This window comes from Xenopus laevis, chromosome 8S, assembly GCF_017654675.1.
Source record: "Xenopus laevis strain J_2021 chromosome 8S, Xenopus_laevis_v10.1, whole genome shotgun sequence".
NCBI classification, from domain to species: domain Eukaryota; kingdom Metazoa; phylum Chordata; class Amphibia; order Anura; family Pipidae; genus Xenopus; species Xenopus laevis.
The window spans coordinates 96,279,507-96,303,817 of NC_054386.1; the positions used below are offsets into that span (position 1 = coordinate 96,279,507).

The 24,311-nt window shown below is 38.5% G+C and overlaps 1 protein-coding gene across 1 annotated transcript; it reads right to left on the minus strand.

Annotated features, from left to right (window-relative positions):
- Positions 1-3,542: 3,542 nt before the first annotated feature.
- nr2f5.S (nuclear receptor subfamily 2, group F, member 5 S homeolog) lies at positions 3,543-20,123 on the minus strand (the record flags this gene model as incomplete). The annotated part of the gene is given in 3 exon segments (NM_001101759.1): positions 3,543-3,942; positions 8,558-9,082; positions 19,658-20,123. Coding segments are annotated over 3 exon segments (1,194 nt in total). The 5' UTR covers positions 20,052-20,123.
- Positions 20,124-24,311: the final 4,188 nt, after the last annotated feature.

The following is a 24,311-nucleotide window of genomic DNA, read 5'->3' on the forward strand; positions in this document are numbered from 1 at the left end:
ATAAGCTGTATTGAACAGGGCTCTCATGACCTCTTTTTGGTTATATTTTTGTATGTAACCTGTATGTGCAATACACACACCCGTCTATTGTATAACTACAGAATATTCAAATAGGGCACCTTGGTTATACTTTGGTTGATGTCACAATGGGCACTCTGAACATCATGGAAGTCTTTAAAGCCCACTTTGAACTATTTTCTCTGCATCACGTGGAAGTTGCCATACAACTTGCCTAAGCAGTATATATTTACAAATCATTCTCTACTGTAGAACACTGAGGCAAGGAGATTACACAGGAATACTAGTCACTACATCGGGGTACAGGGTGGGTCGGTGTGTGAGTGGGCGCAGTTATGTGAAGGGAATGGAGCAGTTCCAGCCATTAAGAGACCCTGGAATTACTCCACTGATCACCCACCAGGGTAAAATACAACTAAATTAGCAAATTCCTGCCTCAGGGCCGCCATCAGAAACTTTGGGGCCACAATACGTAAATTACTACGTTTCTTACATAAAGTACATTTTTACATGTGTAACACAAGTGTTTGTATAAGTAAAGTAAAGTCTAAGGAGCCACATGATGTTGCTGTGGGGCCCAATAACCAGTCATTGCTGAAAAGTTCAAGCAGGAGACAGTGTTGGACTGGCCCACAGGGATACCAGGAAAACTCCCGGTGGGCCCAGGTGTCAGTGGGCTTCTTGCTTCTAAACATTTGGTCTATTTCATGGTCAATCCCTATTTCTTTATGAGAAAAAATGCTTTATAATGAAAGAATATAGTAAGTAGATATAAAAGACTAGGAGAATAAAGAGGTTGAGTGAGGAGAGGAGGAATAATAGTTTGGAAAGTGGGTCCACGGGCTAAGGTTTTCTGGTGGGCCCCTGGCACCCCAGTCCGACACTGGCAGGAGACGCTCATTTCATTCAGTAAGTAAATCCCAATATAAACAGCTGGTGTTGCTCTATAATAAACAGTTCATAGAAAACATTAATAAAAAGATTAATAAACATGCTAATAAGTCAGCCAGTTTACTGGGGTCAGTGGAGTTTGCCCCTGTCAGGCTTCACTGCATTGCGACTGCTTGATATGGAACTTGCTCAAGCTTCTTCATTAAGTTCCTAGGCAAGTAATGCAGCTTTTGACGAAATTACATTAATTGCACAAGTTTTAACGTAACTTATGCAATTTGTGCAATTTCACCAGGCCCAGCACAACAGTACCCCCTATACCCCCCTCGATCGCAGTCCTGGGTCAACACCTCATTGATCCTACAAGCGAGTGCAAGCCCATAGGGGCAGAGCCACAAAGAGGAGAATCCAGGATATTAGCAAGTGTTCCACTAATGATTCACCCAAAGCCTTTGACATGTAAGTGTTTATCTATAGGGGCCTCTGTCTTATGTATTTACTGCTCACTGGGAAGTCAATCAGTAAGACATGTTTCTATCTACTGTCTTAGATCCCTAAACAAGTGATACTTTCTATAGAGATAGATAATAGATAAAGAGAGAGAGAGAGAGAGAGAGAGAGAGAGAGAGAGAGAGAGAGAGAGAGAGAGAGAGAGAGAGAGAGATGATATAGGGATAGATAGATAATAGATAGATAGATAGATAGATAGATAGATAGATGATAGATAGATAGATAGATAGATAGATAGATAGATGATAGATAGATAGATAGATAGATAGATAGATAGATAGATAGATAGATAGATAGATAGATAGATAGATAGATAGATTGATAAAGGGAGAGAGAGAGAGCAGTGCCGAATTTGCTGGGCGGGCCCGCACTACCTCATACAAGCACCGGAGCACTGGGGGGCATCGCATCCCCAGTGCTCCCCATAGAGCGCATAGGGGCATGCCGCCGAAAAATGTGCTGCCCTAGGCCCGGGCCTATGTGGCCTCACCACAAATCTGGGCCTGAGAGAGAGAGAGATTTGATAGATAGATAGAGAGAGAGAGAGAGAGAGAGAGAGAGAGAGAGAGAGAGAGAGAGAGAGAGAGAGAGAGAGAGAGAGATGATATAGGGATTGAGAGAGAGAGAGAGAGAGAGAGAGAGAGAGAGAGAGAGAGAGATGATATAGGGATTGAGAGAGAGAGAGAGAGAGAGGCATGATAGATAGAGAGAGAGAGAGAGAGAGAGAGAGAGAGAGAGAGAGAGAGAGAGAGATGATAGATAGATCAATAGATAGATAGATAGATAGATAGATAGATAGATAGATAGATAGATGACAGATAGAACATGCATTTTAACTTTAAGCCCCCTGGAGAGGTCCATCTACAGTCCAACTACATATCTGCCTGAATTGAAAAGTCCCCCATCAGTCCTATATTTGGTTACCATGCTGCCCTAGGCACTGGACCAACGAAAAACCTGTCCAACAACAGACTGGGGGGAATTTTTTTAATATGCTTGGGATTTTTAGTTGCCAGCACCAATGTAATTGAGGTTGGAGCATCTATCAGTGGAAGTCCTACATGGACTTTTGCTGAACTTGGTTTTTGAGTATTGTCCCTTAAGCTTATTGCAGAGGAGTTGGATTTCAAGTGTTTGCCCCTCCCTGGAATCTGCCCTCGCTGCCTCCCATTGTGTTCCACAGGAAGGCCTGAAAGCTCCACACTGGTGTTCAGGAATTTCCCATGCAACACAATTTAGGGCAACTTTCAACTTCCAAAATGGTGTCAACTACACAATAAATTTAACCCATCTACAGAATAAAAAGCCAATAGAAAGATCTAAGCAGATATTGTTTTTAATAATTACTCAGATCCACCAAAAAAAAAAAAAACAACAAAATAAACAAATCTTTTATGTTGCTGGTTTCCAAAAAATCCACAATTCACTCCAAAAAAATATCTTACAAACATACATAATCGGAATAAAGAGCAGAGGAACAGCACAGGGAGGCGGGAGGTTGGAGGGGAGGGAATGGAAAAAATATACATGTCATTTATGAAAAAGCAGGCAGTTAATACATTTAAAATGCCCATTCTTTTCTTATATAAATAGTCTATTGTTCAGCGCCCCAACTTGGGGGGATTAAGTGGCCAAGGCTGTTTCAGTGCTTTTTGTTGCAGATTTTTAGTGCTAGCCAATTGTTTTCTTTTTTGGAGTTGAGTAGCCAATGCACATGAGTGTGAGTCCATCAGTATCAAAAAGAACCATCTGTCAGAACCCAGGAGGCATTTATTGTCCATAAGTATCATCTTTTCAAGGCCAAACAAGAAGAATTTTTTTGGGAAAATGTGGTCAACACCAAAAGAAAGTGGGGACACTTGCTGGTGCTGAAATTAGATTCACCTTGGTGAGATTAGTGGAGATGTGCCATGAACAAAAGTCTATCGTATGGTCAAGAATCCTCACTAATTCCCCTCGGTGAGGTCTCATGATAGGCAACAAGTGTTCATTGGCAGATCGTTGACCTTTTTCACCTTGACAGCACGTAGGAAAATAAAACTTCAGAAGAAGCCACAATGTGTCCATGAAAGCGATGTCCTTCATAGAATGCCCTGTATTTGAACCTTGGAGACAATGGCCACCCTGTTTGAGCATTATGTTAGTCATCTGGCCATGGTGGAAAGGTTTCTTTTTCATGACAATAAATGTTTCTTCTGGTTCCTTTTTGATTGGGGTGTTAGATGTCTGAGGAGCACTATGAGCCCCATCACTGCATAGGCATGTAGGGCCAATTAAAGCTGGACCCAGACAGGAGCATATCTCGAATTAAAGTCTCGATTGGGGTCTTGCCGACAAGGCGGACAAAGAAAAGTTGCTCTATAACAGGAGCGGAGACAATTCGTAACGAAGGAAGGCGGAGCAAAAGCCTCCCAAACCGTGTTGGTTGGTTTGGGTACTGGTTTCGGACGTACTCTTCCAGGGCACACTGGGATTTCTCTTGGATGCTTTCCACGTGGCCAATGTCTGATAGTCCCACCGCATCTAGAAGACAACAGAATTTAAGTTAGTTATGGACATCCTTAAAACATTAGAACTATTCATGTCAATAATTATTAGTCTTTCCTAGGGAATGCCAAGCTTCAAGCCCACCTTGGAGACGCCATCCTTAGCTCAAGGTTGCAGCTATAGGAAAACTGCTATATCTTCCATAGTTCCAATAATTTATACCTCCAAATCCCACTCTGTCTGACATTCATGCTAAGCTTTTAGGAGCATGTAGAAAAGCCATCGGCAATTTCTTTACATTACACTCTAATCAGCCTTTCAAGCTGAGCCCCCCTATCACTGCTCCAATCCCCTCACAATTTGGGGACTCTACTTAATTTAAGAGTATATTAAAATGATTCTTAGAAGACACCATAAAGTAGTCATTTGGGCAGATCACAGTTGTATCCAGGAACCTAGAAAATTTGCATGGAGGTTTTTAAAGCATTGATATTTGTTTGGGCTGAATATGGCAGCTGCCACACCTCTCGAATATGAAGAGAACGATCACACAGCAACCAATGCCCTGGGAAATTCTGGGATTCTGTCATGATTTTTATGATGTAGTTTTTATTTCTAAATTACATGTTTTTAGTTGTAATATTGGTGTGTAGGTGCATCTCAGGTCATTTTGCCTGGTCATGTGCTTTCAGAAAGAGCCAGCACTTTAGGATGGAACTGCTTTCTGGCAGGCTGTTGTTTCTCCTACTCAATGTAACTGAATGTGTCTCAGTGGGACCTGGATTTTACTATTGAGTGCTGCTCTTATATCTACTAGGCAGATGTTATCTTGTGTTAGGCAGCTGATATCTAGTTACCTTCCCATTGTTCTGTTGTTAAGGTGGCCATAGACTTAGAGATCCGCTCGTTTGACGATGTCACCAAACGAGCATATCTCTCCTCCATATGGCCACATTGAAGTGAGCAATATCAGGCTAATCCGATCATGGGCCCAGATCAGAATGGATCCAATACAGTCGGTCGGATCACGAGACCGCATGGACGCACAGATGCAGCCACGATCCGACAGGATTTTTTATCATGCCTGATCGAGATCTGCCCGACTTTCGGGCAGATATCGATCATGGATGCCAGTCGGATGGCCCCACACATGGGCCAATAAGCTGCCGACTCGGCCTGTCGGCAGATTTTATCGGCCTGTGCATGGGGGCCTTTAGGCTGTGGGGGGGGGGGAGGGGAGGGGGTGATATCACTCCAACTTGCAGTACAGCAGTAAAGAGTGACTGAAGTTTATCAGAGCACAAGTCACATGACTGGGAGCAGCTGGGAAACTGACAATATGTCTAGCCCCATGTCAGATTTCAAAATTAAATATAAAAAAATCTGTTTGCTCTTTTGAGAAACTGATTTCAGTGCAGAATTCTGCTGGGGCATCACTATTAACTGTTGCATTTTTGAAAATAAACATATTTTCCCATGACAGTATCCCTTTAAGGTGGAGCAAGGGTGAAACTGCGAGTAGCTCGGTGAAACCCTGGCTACATCTTTTGAACCCTGGACATGTCATTCCCTACATCCCAGACAATGCCTGACAATATCGGACTTCAAGTCCTAAATTCCAGAAGAGAAATGCAATATATAAATAGGATTTATATATTATATAAACACGAGTTCCAAGAGAGAAAACTTTGTTATGAGAGAAAAAATTACCATATAAATACTTCCCATTCCTTTATCACTGGCCCTAAGTTACAAGTGTCCTTGTGGCCAAGGTTACACGTTGTATACAATGCCCTGTAGTGAATGGAATAACTTACATCATGGTGGAGCACCTCTGCAATGTTCTTCAACAATAACTCCCAGCATCCTCAGCCCTATATCAGCTGCCAAGTTTAGCTTACATAAAATAATGACTTACTTTGGAGTTAATGAAGCAGTGCACAGTAATTACACATGTTTATGTAATGATAGTGGCAAGCCCAGGTTACATGGCCCTTTCATAAAATCATTTCAGTGCATCCCAAGTTTTGGAGGGGAAGGTGTCCGCTTTCTAGAAAGCATTGTACCTCAAGGTTGTCCTGCTGAATTTGTGAGAACCATCAATGTTCACTTTCTCATTTTGGTATGTTAAAGGGATACTGTCATGGGAAAAAAAAAAATTTTCAAAATGAATCAGTGAATAGTGCTGGTCCAGCAGAATTATGCACTGAAATCCATTTCTCAAAAGAGCAAACAGATTTTTTTATATTCAATTTTGAAATCTGACATGGGGCTAGACATTTTGTCAATTTCCCAGCTGCCCCTGGTCATGTGACTTGTGCCTGCACTTTAGGAGAGAAATGCTTTCTGGCAGGCTGCTGTTTTTCCTTCTCAATGTAACTGAATGTGTCTCAGTGAGACATGGGTTTTTACTATTGAGTGTTGTTCTTATATCTACCAGGCAGTTGTTATCTTGTGTTAGGGAGCTGTTATCTGGTTACCTTCCCATTGTTCTTTTGTTTGGCTGCTGTGGGGGTAAAGAGTGATTGAAGTTTTTCAGAGCACAAGTCACATGACTTGGGGCAGCTGGGAAATTGACAATATGTCTAGCCGCATGTCAGATTTCAAAATTGAATATAAAAAAATCTGTTTGCTCTTTTGAGAAATGAATTTCAGTGCAGAATTCTGCTGGAGCAGCACTATTAACTGATTCATTTTGAAAAAAAAAAATGTTTTCCCATGACAGTATCCCTTTAATCATGTTGGAACAGATGTCCTGCTACATATCCTGAAGGCTCCAATTAGGACAGCACTTAATTATAACCACCCTGTTTAAGCTTAAAGGTCAAAAAAGACTGACCTCTGCAACAGGGGGATCCAAGATACCCTGTGTTTAAGGTGCCCCGGAAAATTAGACCCCCATCCCCGTCGCCCTATAGAATTGTGCACATATTTCTTAGGATTCTATTATGAGATGCAGAGGTACAGCCCCCTCTGTCATTCAGTGACAGTGTCCTTGTGGTTTTACTGAAGAAGGGTCTCTGATCAATGAAGGAAGGTTAAGAGGCCTCAATTGGAGTATCATCTGGACAGTTTTAGGGGATAAAGTCTAGTGCATATACTCAATATTTATATATCACTTTGTAGCTTCACTGTGGTCTAGGGACCCAAAGGCAAATGCCTTGTCTGTCCTTGCTTTTAAATCTGACAGATATATTGTAAGGAGCCATGCCTGGGCTACCATTGAGTGTGTGTGCCATGGGAGCAGGTGGGCTGCTTTAACAGAGACCCCCATCCAGACTGACTAGCTCAGCTGTGGGACAGGGGAGCTCTGAAGGTCAACTGAAACAGTTACAAGAATGACATTGTATGGCTGCCTGACATTACACATCTGACCCGCGAGGCTCCCATTTTACCAGCCTTGTCTCACCAGCAATAAATCATCAGGGGCCATTGTTAGTGCCCTGCGCTTGGCCGCCCTGAATCTGACTCCAACACTCTCTCTGAAAACACTGGGAAACGGCTTTAAACCCTCGGCGATATAACAGTAAAAGACTACCAGCCATGTGAGCTGAGCAGAACTGATACGATATCAAGACACCCTGTTGTTGGGCCCCTAAATGCACATGTGTGATCCTAGTTAAAGGGTATTCCCCTGTCATGATTTTTATGGTGTAGTTTTTATTTCAAAATTACGCTGTTTAAACTGCAAATAATTCACTCTACCATATAAAATTTCATTCCTGAACCAGCAAGTGTATTATTTTTAGTTGTGATATTGGTGTTTAGTAGTGATGGGCGAATAAATTCTCCAGGCGCAAATTCACTGCAAATTTCCACATTTTGCAACCGGCGAATAAATTCGTGAAACTGTCGAGAAAATTAGCCGGCGAAAAATCTGCGCGTCAAAATTATTTGCCCGCGCGTCAGAATAGTTCCGCGCATAAAAATTGGTGCGCATCAAAAACATTCGGACGCCCATTGACTTTAATGCATTTGGACAAAATAGGCGCGCGTATAAAAATAGGCGCTCGTATAACATGTTGAGGCCCACTGACTTCAATGAGTTTCGCAAATTTTTCGCCATTTCACGAATTTCAAATTTGTCCATCACTAGTGTGTAGGCACCATCTCAGGTCATTTTGCCTGGTCATGTGATTTCAGAAAGAGCCAGCACTTTAAGATGGAACTGCTTTCTGGCAGGCTGTTGTTTCTCCTACTCTATGTAACTGAATGTGTCTCAGTGGGACCTGGATTTTACTATTGAGTGTTGTTCTTATAATTACCAGGCAGCTGTTATCTTGTGTTAGGGAGCTGCTATCTGGTTACCTTCCCATTGTTCTGTTATTATGCTGCCGGCAGGAAAGGGAGGGGGTGATATCACTCCAACTTGCAGTACAGCAGTAAAGAGTGATTGAAGTTTATCAGAGCACAAGTCCCATGACTTGAGGCAGCTGGGAAACTGACAATATGTCTAGCCCCATGTCAGATTTCAAAATGAAATATAAAAAAAAATGTTTGCTCTTTTGAGAAACGGATTTCAGTGCAGAATTCTGCTGGAGCAGCATTATTAACTGATGTGTTTTGAAAAAAAAACATTCCCACGACAGTATCCCTTTAATATTTGGACTGTACCATTGTATACAAGTGGCTGCCAAAGAATATGACTTACCAGGTGTAAACAAAGCTATGGCTTTCAAACAGGAATATTCTGCAGAGTCAACATGAAGTGCCTTCAGCTTTTCCACCTGCTCCTGAAAGATTCGAATATGGTCCATAAAGGCCACCACCCGGTCAGCGGACATCGGTGATGCATGGAGGCCAGCGGCTGCCAACAGTGGGGCCACATGGAGGGGCATGGAGCACTGCGCTGCATTAAGAACAAACAGCTCACTCCATGTCATACGGAGCAGGGACACTTGGTCAGAGAGCTGGAAGTCAGGGAAGAAAGGAATGTTCTTGGCCCACTCAATGGCACTGAAGAGCAGGCGGGCCGCCAACTCGCAGATGTTCTCAATGCCCATGATGTTGTTCGGCTGGAGGCACTGTGCCCCGTACCGAGAGGTCGGATATGGTTCTGCTCGGAGAAGCAAGGAGATGAATCCCGTTAGGTATGAATGCCCATTGTAGGGGTCAACGTTGTTGAGAGTATACTGGCCCGGGCTGGTTTGTGGATGAGACATCCGTCCGCGCTGCACTGCTGTGGAGGAGAAGACAAAAGTGTGGATCACTATTCAGGTTCAGCCATGTCTGACACAGCAACAACGGTAATCTGTAAAACTATGCCATGACCAGGGCAAAAATAATAAGCAACAATTATTCTGATCAATATCAATAGACAAAAGTCAGAACAACAGTCTCCTATGGAGCAAGTCACACTACAATGCGAGACGATAAAGGTGGCCTTATCTGCTTTACAAAAAAAAATCAGATCCGCCTGCTTGCGAGTCATTTAGCAGAGATGCACTGAGAAATATTGAGAATATCTCTGCTTTCAGCTGTTGGTGGGTGCAAACAACAAGGTTTCCATGTTGGGACAACAGTGAGATAAATCATTGCTGCCTCCATCTTGCTCCTTTATACCTCTAACCCTCATATTTCTTCCTTCCGACCCATGGGAGTCACATATATCTGTACATCTCTTTAAATTATAAAACACGTAGGAGCTGCCATGCTGCTTCATCGTGTTATGGTAAAATGGAACTTAATGTCATTTTAATCAGTGAAATTGAGTCCGCAGTAGCCAACATTAAAGCAAAGAATGTGGTTATAATATTGTTAAGCCGTAAGGGTAAAATATTTATTAATGTTATACTGTATTTTACATTTATGCTACATTTATTTATAAGAAAGTGTTCTTTATGGCCACTAGAGGGCCTTAGCCTGAGAATCGCCTTTAATTTTAATCAAATTAAAATGCAATATCAACCAAATTGCTTCTACCGACAGCCATTGCCCTTTTATAAGCCCAAACGAATATGACGTTAGAAATGATTTTAATTAATTAAAGGGGATGTAAACCCATACGAAAAAAAAATAAAGGTTAGAAATGTCATGGTTAGCAACTTTCCAGTATACGTTAATTAAGCATTTTCTATTTTTGGTGTAAACCAGTGTTTATCTGTTGAAACAATTTTGCAGAAGCCAACCGTGGCAGTCTTGTTAATTCTGTCTGCTCCATTGTTTCCAAAGTCAGAACCAGCAGTGCAGAGAATATTGGGAAGGGTGGGTCAGTTCCTATGGGGACGACTGATTAAAATAATGGCTACTTGGATTTAAGTGGGGCCAGACAGCTGTTCAGCCATCTCATTACAGAGGTGAATAGATCATAATTCTCCTGACAAGTCTAAACAAGAGTATAACAGCCGAAACCACTTTTTTACTCCTAATAGTAGGAACGACTGCCGACATGCGCTTCACTATCTCCCACCCTGCACTTCAGAGCCTGAGGAGCTTGGGGTAAGTTGGCTTTGGCCACTTGATTCTCAAGTGTCTGGATAATCATCTATCAGCAGAGCCGGCTGTGAAATGCGTGGCTACTTAATGCAGGCAAAACAGAATATAACAAATGACCAAGGGAAAAGATAGTGGAAAGATACTAAACTCTGGCTGGAATCGAACCCAGGACCCCAGAGAAGCGAGGCAGTAACAAGAGCTTGTTTTCTTATCTTAAATGGCCATAAATCTGGGCTAAGGGCAGAGACACACGCTCAGATTTGGGGAGATTTAGTCGCCCGCGATGAATCGCCTCTTCTTTGGAGGCGACTAATCTCCCGAACTGCCTCCCGATGGCTACAATGTAAATCGCCAGTGGGATGGCACTTGGATTGCTTCATTTTCCCAAGTCGCCCGAAGTTTCCTCGTGCGGCAACTTCAGATGACTTCGGAAAACGAAGCGCACCAATTGCGATCCCGCCTGCGATTTACATTCTAGCCGGCGGAAAGGCAGTTCAGGGAGATTAGTCGCCCTGAAGAAGAGGAGTTTAGTCGCTGGGCGACTAATCTCCCTGAATCTGAGTGTTTGTCTCTGCCCTAAAAGTGGCAGAATAGGTGCAAAAGCGATTGCTGCTTATTTGAACTAAAGATACTTGGGGCAGATTTATCAAGGGTCGAATTTCGAAGTACAAAAAACTTCGAAATTCGACCATCGAATTAAAAAACTTCGATTTCGAATATCGAATTCGAAGTTATTTCAGCAAATTTAGCAATCCTGCGATCGAATAAAAATCGTTCGAACGATTCGAAGGATTTCAGCGATCGATCGAACAATTTTTATTCAATGTGTAAAGACTTAGAAAATGGTTGTAGAAGGTCCCCATAGGCTAACATAGCACTTCGGCAGGTTTAACTTGGCGAAGTATTGAAGTCGAAGTTTTTTTAAAGAGACAGTACTTTGATTATCGAATGGTCAAATATTCGAACGATTTTTACTTCGAAACAAATCGAAGTATATTCGAAGTCATAGTATTCAAAAAATTACTTCGAATTTTGTTTTTTTTTTTGCTTAGAAAATTCCCTCGAATTCACTTCGACCCTTAGTAAATTGTTTACACTTATCAACTATTCTATTATTCTGTCTGTCTGTCGATCAATATCAGATCTATATTAATGGGGTTGTTCACTTTTAAATTAACATTAAGTATGATGTAGAGACTGATATTCTGAGGCAATTGGTTTTCATTTTTTATTATTTGTGGTTTCAGTTATTTAGCTTTTTATTCACTGGCTCTCCAGTTTGTGATTTCAGCAGTCTGGTTGCTAGGGTCCAAATTAACCTAGTGACTATGCATTGAATATACAACAAGACTGGAATATGAATAGGAGAGGCCTGAATAGAAAGATGAGTAATAATTAGAAGCAATACCAATACATTTGTAGCTTTACGGAGAATTTGTTTTTTAAATGGGGTCAGTGACCCCCATGTGAAAGCTGGAAAGAGTCAGAAGAAAAAGGCAAATAATTCAAAAACTATAAACAACGAAGACCAATTGAAAAGTTTTTTAGAACTGGCCATTCTATAACATACTAAAAGTTAATTTAAAGGTGAACCAGCCCTTTATGCCCTCTCTGTCTATATAGTGTATTTATATATTTCTGTATCTGCCATCACATCACTCCCTCAGTCTGGATCAGTTATTCTTTATCTTGTGCCTCTCTCTGTATTTATCTGCAGGGCCAGATTAGCAGGGAATAAGTCACAGCAGGGTCTGACCTACAGAACTCTGGTTTTGCTCACAGCAACTCCCGGCATCCCCTAACAAGCTGCAGTTGGTCATACCTGATATACTGTGTATATATATACTTATATATATTTATTACTACTATATATACTAACATTCAGATTTCTTTTTTTTTTTTTTACACAAATCAGATTTCTCTTTCTCAAAATGTATATATTATTAACTCTCTAAAACTCAAAAAATTGGAGATTTATAACCAGAAAAAAACAGAAGAAACACTTAATACAAAGCTAAAACCAAGTAAAAGCAGTCGAGGTCCAATAGAAGTCAATGGGAGCTGATCCTATTGAGCCTTTTTTTTTTTGGTTTTCTGTTTTTTTTTTTTGCTAGTAATTGTCTGAAAAAGCCGCATTTTTAGAGGTTTTCATATTTTGAGTGGGCTCGTTCAGTGTTGTTTTCCGTTTCATATTTTTTATATTCAGAATGTTTAAAGATTACACAGCAATCGTGTTTTTAGAGAATATTCGTTTATTCCCGGTTTCAAAAACCTCTACAACTGTTAAAATGATAATGTTGATAAATGGGCCAAAGTATATTACAAATTTATAAACAATGTCATCGTTTTGTAGTCATTTTTCTATTATTTTCCTGGGGGTGGCAAGCAAAATGCCCCTTTCTGACCAATAATAATCTATATCTTTCTATCTATCTATCTATCTATCTATCTATCTATCTATCTATCTATCTATCTATCTATCTATCTATCTGTCTATCTCTCTAATCTATATCTCTTTCTCTGTCCATCTATCTGTCATATCATTCTATATATCTATGTATCTCTATCTATCCATCTGTCATCTCTTTATATCTATCTATCAACTGTCATCTATATTATCTATCTGTCTGTCTGTCTCTCTATTATCTATCTATCAATCTATCTATCTATCTATCTATCTATCAATCTATCTATCTATCTATCTATCTATCTATCTATCTATCTATCTATCATCTATCAACTGCCATCTCTATCTATCTATCTATCTATCTATCTATCTATCTATCTATCTATCTATCTATCTATCTATCTATCTATCTATCTATCTATCTATCTATCTATCTATCTATTAATCTATCTATCTATTAATCTATCTATCTATCTATCTATCTATCTATCTATCTATCTATCATCTATCAACTGTCATATCTATCTATCTATCTATCTATCTATCTATCTATCTATCTATCTATCTATCTATCAACTGTCATATCTATCTATCTATCTATCTATCTATTATCTATCTATCTATCTATCTATCTATCTATCTATCTATCTATCTATCTATCTATCTATCTATCATCTATCTATCTATCATCTATCAACTGTCATATCTATCTATCTATCTATCTATCTATCTATCTATCTATCTATCTATCTATCTATCATCTATCTATCTATCTATCTATCTATCTATCTATCTATCTATAAGTCAATAAAAAACAAAGAACTGAAAACACTTCCTGTTGTGAGAAACTAAATATTAAATATTATTCCCCTTATCACTGGTTACATCTACAAATATATATATATATATATACAGATACTGTAGGAAGAATCTAATAATATATAGATACTTGGGCATTATTATTCCTGTGCGGCTCATTGTATATATGACTATTATTCACTCCCAACAAAACCCAAGCATATCAAAGGAAAATAAGAAAAGAAAACCCAAATGATTTGATGAAACTATAAATCTATAGCACTTGCAGGCGAGATGCACTCGTCCCATTGTGTCGGCCTGACAGGCTCTTTAGAACGTTGCATTGAGCTCAGTACAATTACCGGATTCTGAACAAACACCTAATGGCTCATTCATCCCTTGTCATACGCAGGGAAAATCCTTTTAATGATAGAAACAAATGCCTGTGTTGTGCCGGCCAATTAGACACATTGAAACATCCCTTTTTTTGTATAGTGTATAGAAAAATACTGGATTATGTTGTAAACGTTTATTATTTTTATATACACAGAAATAGAATTTCTTAGATCATAAGCTCTTGTGATTAGGTCCCCGTTTTACCTCTATTATTGGGCTGATATATATGTTATATATTATATGTTGCCATGTTCATAATTATAATAATACATTGTGATAGACATGTTGTCCATGGTGTGTTTGTTACACTAACAGCCCACAAACAGCCTGTCCAAAGATGCTGAGAATTGTAGTTTACAAAGATGTTTGCATAGAAGATGCAGCAGATAGAGCCCTGGCTGGAATCGAACCCAGGAATTCAGTCCTGAGTTCGATTCCAGCCAAGACACCATCTGCAAGGAATCTGGCTACTCATTTAATTAACAATAATGTGTGTGTGAATGTAATAGGGATTTACAATAGATTGCAAGCTTCACTGGGGCAGGCCCATATCTTTAATCTCTATAAGTTTGTGTGGAATATGTTGGTGCTATATAACTAATAATCATTTTTATTCTAATTAATATTAGAATTTTAGCATTATTTTTATGTCCGGCTGACCATATTAAAAGCCTTGATTCATTCCGCATTTTTTTTTTTCAATTTTATTCCTTCCAGAATTTCAAGACTTTCAGCTGAGCGGAGGCGACTGTGATTGACGGAGTTTGAAACTGTAATTGCCTCGCAATCAGAACAATTTACCCGAGGCTTTGAGGAACCGACAGGTGCAAAAAAAAAGACAAACAAAGTTTGGGCAAGTTTTCCGAAATACAGGTTTTTGAGAAAAAAAATTGTTAGAGAGCATCAATCAGCTACAAACTTTAAAACCTGACACTTGTGAACTTCAGAGCTTTCATTTCCATGAAAAAAAAAAGGTTTTATCACTAGAAGGGAATTCTGCTCAACACTCAACAGATAAAACAAATAACTTGTATTTGATCAAAACTAAGATATAATTAATGCTTATTGGAAACAAAACCAGCCTACTGGGTTTATTTAATATATAACTGATTTTCTAGTAGACTTAAGGTATGAAGATCCAAATTACAGAAAGATCTGTTATCCAGAAAACACCAGGTCCCGAGCATTCTGAATAACAGGTCCCATACCTGTATGACTATTATATAGGCAAGGGGAAGCAAAGCTCCTTTGTCCTTATCATAAGAACAGGAAGTGCAAAAGAAAAAGATCCCACCCATTACTGATAACTGCAGGCCCCTGATTACCAGCACAAGTATGAGCCTAGGTATTTTATTAATTTACTACAGATTCCAATGGGAGCTCGGGTTGGGACACAAACCATTTGGGGGAAGCCTTGTGATATGAGAAACCATAAGAGGTCAGACATGGAATGGAAACATGATGGACCTTGTGTCCAAATAACAGCTGGGATTTAGAGAGTTTGCCAAAATGAAATGCAATAACCCGTACTACAGAGTCACAGATGACTCTACATGACTGCCATGGGCCCCACTTGACGGAGCAGTTGATCCAAGGATTCCACCAACTACAAAGCCGGGTGAAGCCTGGAGCTTCTTGTACAGTCTATAAGGGTTTAAAGGAACAGTAACATCAAAAAATGAAAGTGTTATAAAGTAATACAATTATAATGTAGTGCTGCCCTGCACTGGTAAAACTGGTGTGTTTGCTAAAGAAATACTACTATGGTTTATATAAACAAGTTGCTGTGTAGCCATGGGGGCAGCCATTCAAGCACAGGATACACAGTAGATAACAGATAAGTACTACTATAGTTTATATAAACGAGCTGATGTGTAGCCATGGGGGCAGCCATTCAAGCACAGGATACACAGTAGATAACAGATAAGTACTACTATAGTTTATATAAACAAGCTGCTGTGTAGCCATGGGGGCAGCCATTCAAGCACAGGATACACAGTAGATAACAGATAAGTACTACTATAGTTTATATAAACAAGCTGCTGTGTAGCCATGGGGGCAGCCATCCAAGCACAGGATACACAGTAGATAACAGATAAGTACTACTATAGTTTATATAAACAAGCTGCTGTGTAGCCATGGGGCAGCCATTCAAGCACAGGATACACAGTAGATAACAGATAAGTACTACTATAGTTTATATAAACAAGCTGCTGTGTAGCCATGGGGGCAGCCATTCAAGCACAGGATACACAGTAGATAACAGATAAGTACTACTATAGTTTATATAAACAAGCTGCTGTGTAGCCATGGGGCAGCCATTCAAGCACAGGATACACAGTAGATAACAGATAAGTACTACTATAGTTTATATAAACAAGCTGCTGTGTAGCCACGGGGGCAGCCATTCAAGCACAGGATACACAGTAGATAACAGATAAGTACTACTATAATTTATATAAACAAGCTGCTGTGTAGCCATGGGGGCAGCCATTCAAGCACAGGATACACAGTAGATAACAGATAAGTACTACTATAGTTTATATAAACAAGCTGCTGTGTAGCCATGGGGGCAGCCATTCAAGAGAGAGAGAGAGAGAATGAGAATTTTGGTGAATTTCTATATATTTGCCAATGGAGGGGTTGTATCTTTTGGATAAATAAACATTGGCGTTTCCCCCGGCACCCTATAGGGCAATAGCTAAATATGTATAGACAAATATAGGAACAAATCTTCTAATCAGTGGAATGAGTTCACCTTGCGGGACCCAGTCATGTGGGACAATGGGACAATGGTAGAAGCAGTTGTACTTGTGCTGGAGGAGTAAACTCAGGGAGGTGAGATCTCACAAGGTTATGTAAAAGTAAGGGACAGCGGGCAATTCATTTCTGTTCCATTTACAGGGGCACAGTAGTAAATACAGGGTATACATATTATTCTGACCATGTTTTGCTGGTTACTCCCTTCAGCTTTTAGCTGACGGTTCCAGTTTGGACTTTTCTTCTTCTTGGTCAGTTAAAACTGCAATACCCATCCCCCTCCATTCATGTACTGTAGGTGATTTCTGCGTGTGTTGATGTATGTCTCATACACATGGCTCTATGTTTGCACACATACATCTCCCCAACATAAACCTGCTCATGTCTCCCTGTGTAATAGATAAGATCTCAGCAATGCTATCCTTCCTTGGGGTCCTGACTCTAAACAGGAGACGAGCATCTCGGAATTCCTCCTGTGCTCGTAGATAGAGACTTATCTCTGGCAATTTACCTGACTGACAGTTGCTTACTAGAGCCGAGGTGCATCCCTGGCCTGCATGTTCCTGCATTCAAACACACATCTGATAAGGTGCAGGAATGTCACTCTACCTGATCTCTGCTGTCTGGGAGCATTTTAAAGAGCCTGCCTCATCACGTCCATGCTTGTGCTACTAAAGGGTTAAAAATGGATGACTTAATAGCTTTCCCTTCCCTACAATATACAGGGATGGGATCTGTTATCCAGAATGCTCGGGACCTGTGTCTCACACGCTACTCACTTAATACACAGAACAGGTATGGGACCTGTTATCCAGAATGCTTGGAGCCTTGGATAACGGATCTTTCCATAATTTGGATCTTCATACTTCATCTACTAGAAAATCAGGTAAACTTCAAATAAACCCAAATAGGCTCGTTTTACATCCAATAAAGATCAATTATATCTTAGTTTTGATCACGTACAATGTACTGTTTAATTATAATACAGAAAAAGGAAATCATTTTTAAAAATGTGGATTATTTGGATAATCTGTAATTCAGAGCTTTCTGGATAATGGGTTTCCAGATAACAGATCCCATACCCGTATATATTTATTTCAGTTTCATTGTTTCACGTCATTTGCGGAAAGATAGCAGCCGAACACTTGGCTTTCTAATATACATTTATTTAAATACCCCCTGTACAATTTTAAAACACTTGGGAGAATTCCAGAGGCAGCGTTTTTCTGGGCCAAAGTGTCAATATTAGGGGTGGAAATCAGGACAAACTGACAGCTATTCAGAGTCATAGTAGATATGAATGAGATGGAATCAGTCCTAATTGATAAACATTGAAAAAACTGACAATTTTAGGAATTTGCCTATCCTAAAGCAACCGTAGAATACTAGATATTTAATTCATGTTTACACATTCTATATTGCCACCTAATTATTCCGATTATACAGGTATGGGATCTGTCATCCAGAATGCTCGGGACCTGCGGTTTTGCGGATAACGGATCTTTCAGTAATTTGGATCTTTATACCTTAAGTCTACTAGAAAATCATGTAAACATTATAGTATTACAGAGAAAAATTAAATCATTTTTTAAAATTTGGATTATTTGGCTAAAATGAAGTCTATAAAACGGCCTTTCCGTGATTTGGAGCTTTCTGGATAACAGGTTTCCATATAACGCATCCCATACCTGTACTCCCTAAGGGATTTTCCAGGGCTCAGTAATACTGTCTGTCTGAGTTTAAATAAACCCAATAGGCTGGTTTTGCTTCCAATAAGGATTAATTATATCTTAGTTGGGATCAAGTACAAGCTACTGTTTTATTATTATAGAGAAAAAGTGAATCATTTTTAAAAATCTGGATTATTTTGATAAAATAGAGTCTATGGGAGACGGCCTTTCCATAATTTGGAACTTTCTGGATAACGGGTTTCCAGATAACGAATCCCATACCTGTACATCCGTTTTAAAACTGTTAAATGAGGATAAGTATTGGCAACTTTCAGTGTGACTTATTATGACAGTTCAAAAATATTTTTAATAAAATAGGCCTTTTATTGTTTTCAATACAATAGGTTGGAGGGGATGGAAAATGGTTATTGACAAAATAATTATCTAACTGGAATTAAAATAGAATTTAGTAAATAAAAAACATTTTGGTTTGTTTTCAACATTTTGGGAACCAGGGTACATTCTATGAAGCACAAGCACTTGGGCAGTTAAATTCATTTAAATATATTACCAGTATGGAGTTTTGGTAGCAGAGTTACAAACAAGTGCATTATTTCAGTGAAAAAGAAAGACGTTTTTGGGTTATATAGGAAATTTTAGAAAATGGCTTTACTGGTTTTTTTTTCCCCCAACATTTTTGGACAAGGGCTTTTTAGATAATAGATCCCATATCTGTAGTTACAATTACTCACAGTAGTAATGAAATATTTGGTGTTTGTGGTCCGTTATTAATATTTACAAATCCTCTGGGCACAGATAATTTTGTACCCCAAAAACATTTTTTGAGCATTTCTAGCTGATATTTGGCTACACTGTCATGATCCATACCGCTGGCTCCTTTTTTAAACCAATTCAATTCTTTTATCCCGGCAGGATTACAGCTGGCACAATCATTTTGGTATCTGGTATTCCACAGTTGTAATTTGACCCTTAAGTATTTTTTTTACGAGCCCTCTGCCCTAAAAAGGGATTAACTCAGTCACCCAATTTATCCAGCGCTTACTACACTCGTGCAAGGGCACAGGACACAGAGAGAGAGAGGGGCACCATGCGGACAATACCAACAGAAAAGCTGCCTTATGTTGAGAATTCTAAAACTGACTCATTTTCAATCTCTAAATTTTTAAATTTTTTTGGATTTTAAGATTTAAACAGTGGACAGTGCAACAGCCAGTGGCTTGCCTATGTCAGTGAGCAGGAGACCCCCACACTTGCCCAGACTCACCTTCTCTTCTCATCCCAACTTTGAGACACTTCTTCAGGCGGCAGTACTGGCACTGATTGCGGTGATGTTGATCTATAGGACAGTCTCTGTTGCTCCTACATGTGTAGGTTAGGTTCCTCCTCACCGACCTCTTAAAGAAACTCTTGCACCCTTCACAGGTGAACTGTCCATAGTGTTTGCCACTTGACTTGTCCCCACACACCAAGCAGTCTACATTAGGTACCCCTTTATCTCCAGAATGAACAGGATCCTGACCAGGGATACCTCCTTTTGGGGTGGTGGGTGTTTGAGGGGTACCCCCTGGATCTTGATTGCAGAGCCCCGGTGGGTTGTTCATCTGAGATCCTGGAACACCAGGAATGTCCTCCTGCCAAGGGTTAACCACCATGGCCATAATACAGTGCAGCAGACAGAATGCTCCAGGAAGCAGTAGAGCAAGTAGAATCAATGCACGGAGCTGCACAACTTACAAAGTTCAATAAATATAAGAGTCAGTCGTTGACTCTGAGCTCGTTGGTTTAGCAAAATATCCTCTGCCGTCCCCAAAGCAGGTTTCCCCAAAGCGTGTCCAGAGTCCAAAAAAAAACCTCTCCAGGAAAACAGGAAGACGTGAATGTGCCTTTAGATCCTCCTTCCAACAGCAGAGGGAGGGGGCGGCAAAGTCATGCACCCAACTCACAAATGTCCATGTGTGTCTAAATCTATCAATCTATATTTATATGTAGGGAGCACAGTGTGTGGTAGCTGGGATATTACACCGCCAGGGGAAAGAAACCTGGAAAACACCAAAAATTGCAGCAATTTTTAATATTTTTAGGGCACATCTTTATATTTCTAAACTGTCCTCTATAAACTGCAAGATTTAAAAAATAAATAAATATATATATAAACAGCAAATGTAATGATCTTCAGTTCTGCCAACTGGAATTTTACAAAGAATATGAGATTTTACGTTAAATACGTTGATTTAGGAAAAAATAATTGAATGCATCAACAAAATGAAATTTAGAAGTCTTGTAGGATCTGTAGAAAATCGTCAGAACTTAATACATGAAATATGGCATTATTATTCATTTGGCTTTTTTAAAAAACTTTTGTTTAAACAATGAATGAAAAGACCAAAACTGGAATTTTACAAACTGTATAAGAATACGAGATTTTACGTTAAATACGTTGATTTAGGAAAAAATAATTGAATGCATCAACAAAATTAAATTTAGAAGTCTTATAGAATATGTAGAGGAATCGTCAGAATTTACAATATGAAATATTGGGATTATTATTCATTTGACTTTTTTAACTTTTGTTAAAACAATGAATGAGAAGACAAAAACTGGAATTTTACAAACTGTAAAAGAATATGAGATCTCACGCTAAATACCTTGATTTAGAAAAAAATTATTGAATGCATCAACAAAATTAAATTTAGAAGTCTTATAGAATCTGTAGAAAAATCAACAGAACTTAATACGCAAAATATTGGGGTTCTTTTGTTTAAACAATGAATGAAAAGACAAAAACTGGAATTTTACAAACTGTATAAGAACTGGAATTTTACAAACTTTATAAGAATATGAGATTTCCTGTTAAATACCTTGATTTAGAAAAATAATTGAATACATAGACAAAATTCAATTTAGAAGTCTTATAGAATCTGTAGAGAAATCAACAGAACTTAATACGCAAAATATTGGGGTTATTATTCATTTGACTTTTTTTTTTTAAAAAAAACAACTTTTGTATAAACAATGAATGAAAAGACCAAAACTGGAATTTTACAAACTTTACAAGAATATGAGATTTCCCGTTAAATACCTTGATTTAGAAAAATAATTTAATGCATTGACAAAATTAAATTTAGAAGTCTTATAGAATCTGTAGAGAAATCGACAGAATTTACAACATGAAATATTGGGATTATTATTCATTTGACTTTTTTTTTTAAAAACAAAAACCAACTTTTGTTTAAACAATGAATGAAAAGACAAAAACTGGAATTTTACAAACTTTACAAGAATATGAGGTTTCCCGTTAAATACCTTGATTTAGAAAAATAATTTAATGCATTGACAAAATTATATTTAGAAGTCTTATAGAATCTGTAGAGAAATCGACAGAATTTACAACATGAAATATTGTAACTTAACTTTTTTAAAGGAATGAAAAGACAAAAACAGGAATTTTGGATGGATCAGCATGATGTTCATCAGGAATGAGAAAGTTATTTCCCTCCCTGAGGGTTTTTAGAAATTAACTCTACCCTGAAATGTAATACTTTAAAGATGTAGTGGCTCTCGCTACGGGTTAAATTGCTAACAGCTTGTCCTTCATCACATGCTGCTATTCACTCGAGCTGTAAGAAAATTCGATTTCTTTTTTTTTGTTTCCAAGTTACATAGAATTACACAGATGAATTATTTCTGTCAGCCTAAAGATGTTTCTGTGGACAGAATCTTTATTGTGTGGCTGAACGTTATCAACACACAAAAATAAAAAAAGGAGAAATGTCTGGAAACTTAACAGAACGCCAGTATGTTTCATTGTGAATTCAAATTCTCTCAAATGTTTTGTCTCCTTGGCAATTTCGTATTCATTCGAGACTATATTAAACACTCCCCAAATAGAGGGATTTTTTTTTCCTTTTCTCTTTCTCTCTCTCTCGCTGTGCAATTTAAACATTTTCATCGGTCTTAATCCTTTTTTTTTTTTTTTACAGTGTGCTTATTCTGCAGAGGAATTTGCTGTTGGGAAATGAACAATAGAAGACATTATAGGCGCTTGGGAGTCAAATGGTGCATGCAGGCTGCTTTTGTAAGCAGGGATTTTTCCGTTTGAAAGAGATCACGGCACACAACAGAAGAGATTTGGGAAAGAGAAAAGGGAGGAAAAAAGCTAAATAAATAAAGAAAAAGCACAATACCTTTTTTGTGTCCTGGGCGTCCTTTTTTTGTTTTTTGTTTTTGTTTTGTTTTGTCCCGGCACGCTGAATTTCAGATTTCAAATTTGCTCCTTAAATTTAGAAATGAAGATTATTCTGAAGGCAATGTTGCAGCTTGCAGACCACACCACTGAGAGGGGGAGAAACTTTTGAAAGTGACACAGATTTTGCCTCTTTCTCAAATCCCAGCCCCCTTTTTCCCCCCACCCCTCGCAGTCACTAGTAAGTGATGTTCCTTAGCCGGTGTGGAAGGCACTGGTGTCTGACAGAAATTCTCATTTACAATGTGTCCATGGAGACACTCCTAATTGGGGCAGGCACATCATCCAAGGGGAGGACTGTTGCTCCACACAGAGCGGGGCTTCTCCTCGGCCGACTTCCACTCATTGGCTGTGTTATATGGAGGGGTGGGAGAGAAGGCTGCCTCCTATAATGGGCTGGGTGTTGAGGGGTTGTACCTTTTCCTAATCACCTGCTAGGGGGCTTTTTTTTCACAAATGACAATTTAAAATCTTTTAACCACAGCATCTTCTGTAGGAGTTGCTGTGGCTCAACAACGACAACTAAAATAGTATTTTTTTAACCAAATTTAATTTTTTTTAAACAAATATATTGTTTAATTTAAAAGAAAATACAAAACACACATGTATATTTTTTTTTTTTTTGAAAAACTTAAAAAATATTTATTTTTGGAAATTTTTATTAGGATTTAAAGGTAAATCAAAAATATTCACGAATAATGGTTGGAATAAACAGCTTTCAGGCAGTGATTTTTCGAACTGCAAATTTTCATTTATAGTTTTAAAGGTAAATCAAAAACATACAGTAGAAATAAAATAAAAATGGTTTACAACATAGCTTTGCGAGAAACGCAATGGTATTTATGTAACATTACAGCTAGGAGCAGATGTATGAAGGATCGCATTGAAAATTCAAATTTTTATTTTAGTGTAATTCGACGAGGGAATAGTCCAAATTCGATTTGAATTTTAAAAAAAAGATCAAAAATTGAATTTTGAAATTTATCGTGTACTGTCCCTTTAAGAATTCAAATTTGACTACTCGCCATCTAAAACCTGCCGAATTGGTATTTTAGACTATGGGGGACCTCCTAGAATCAATTTGGAGTCGTTTGGTGGACTTTTGAAAAAAAACTATTTTTCTTCAAAATAATTTTTTTGGTGAAAAAAAAAATCTAATTTTTTACTAAATTTCAACTGGTGTTTTTTTCCAAATTTTGAGTTTATGGGAGTTTTTAGAAAAGTCAAATTTTGGTAATTTGTGGCTAACAGTCTTTGTGTCGCTACTGTACACACATCTACCAGCTTCTGTATGGATCTTTTTTTCTTTTAAAATTGTCATTCGGGGGGGGGGGGTTAGACAGCCATGTGGGAAATCTGACACAATATGAATGTGTTGGGTTCGGCACCACAAGATAAAAATGTTTGAGTCTTAGTTGGACACAGAGAGCCAGAGCAGAGGCTGCCAGTGCATATTTATATATGTTTATTATATTTGTTTATTTATTTCATATTTACATTTTCATTAGTTTTTTTTATTTTTATAATTACATATTTATATTTAGTTGGAGCAATGGTGTATAGAAGGCTACACACAAGCACTCTGTAAGTAATTCCATGTATTATTATTATTATTTTTTTTTTGTAATACAGTTTCAACTTATTTGCCCCATTAATTATAAATAATTATGTATTA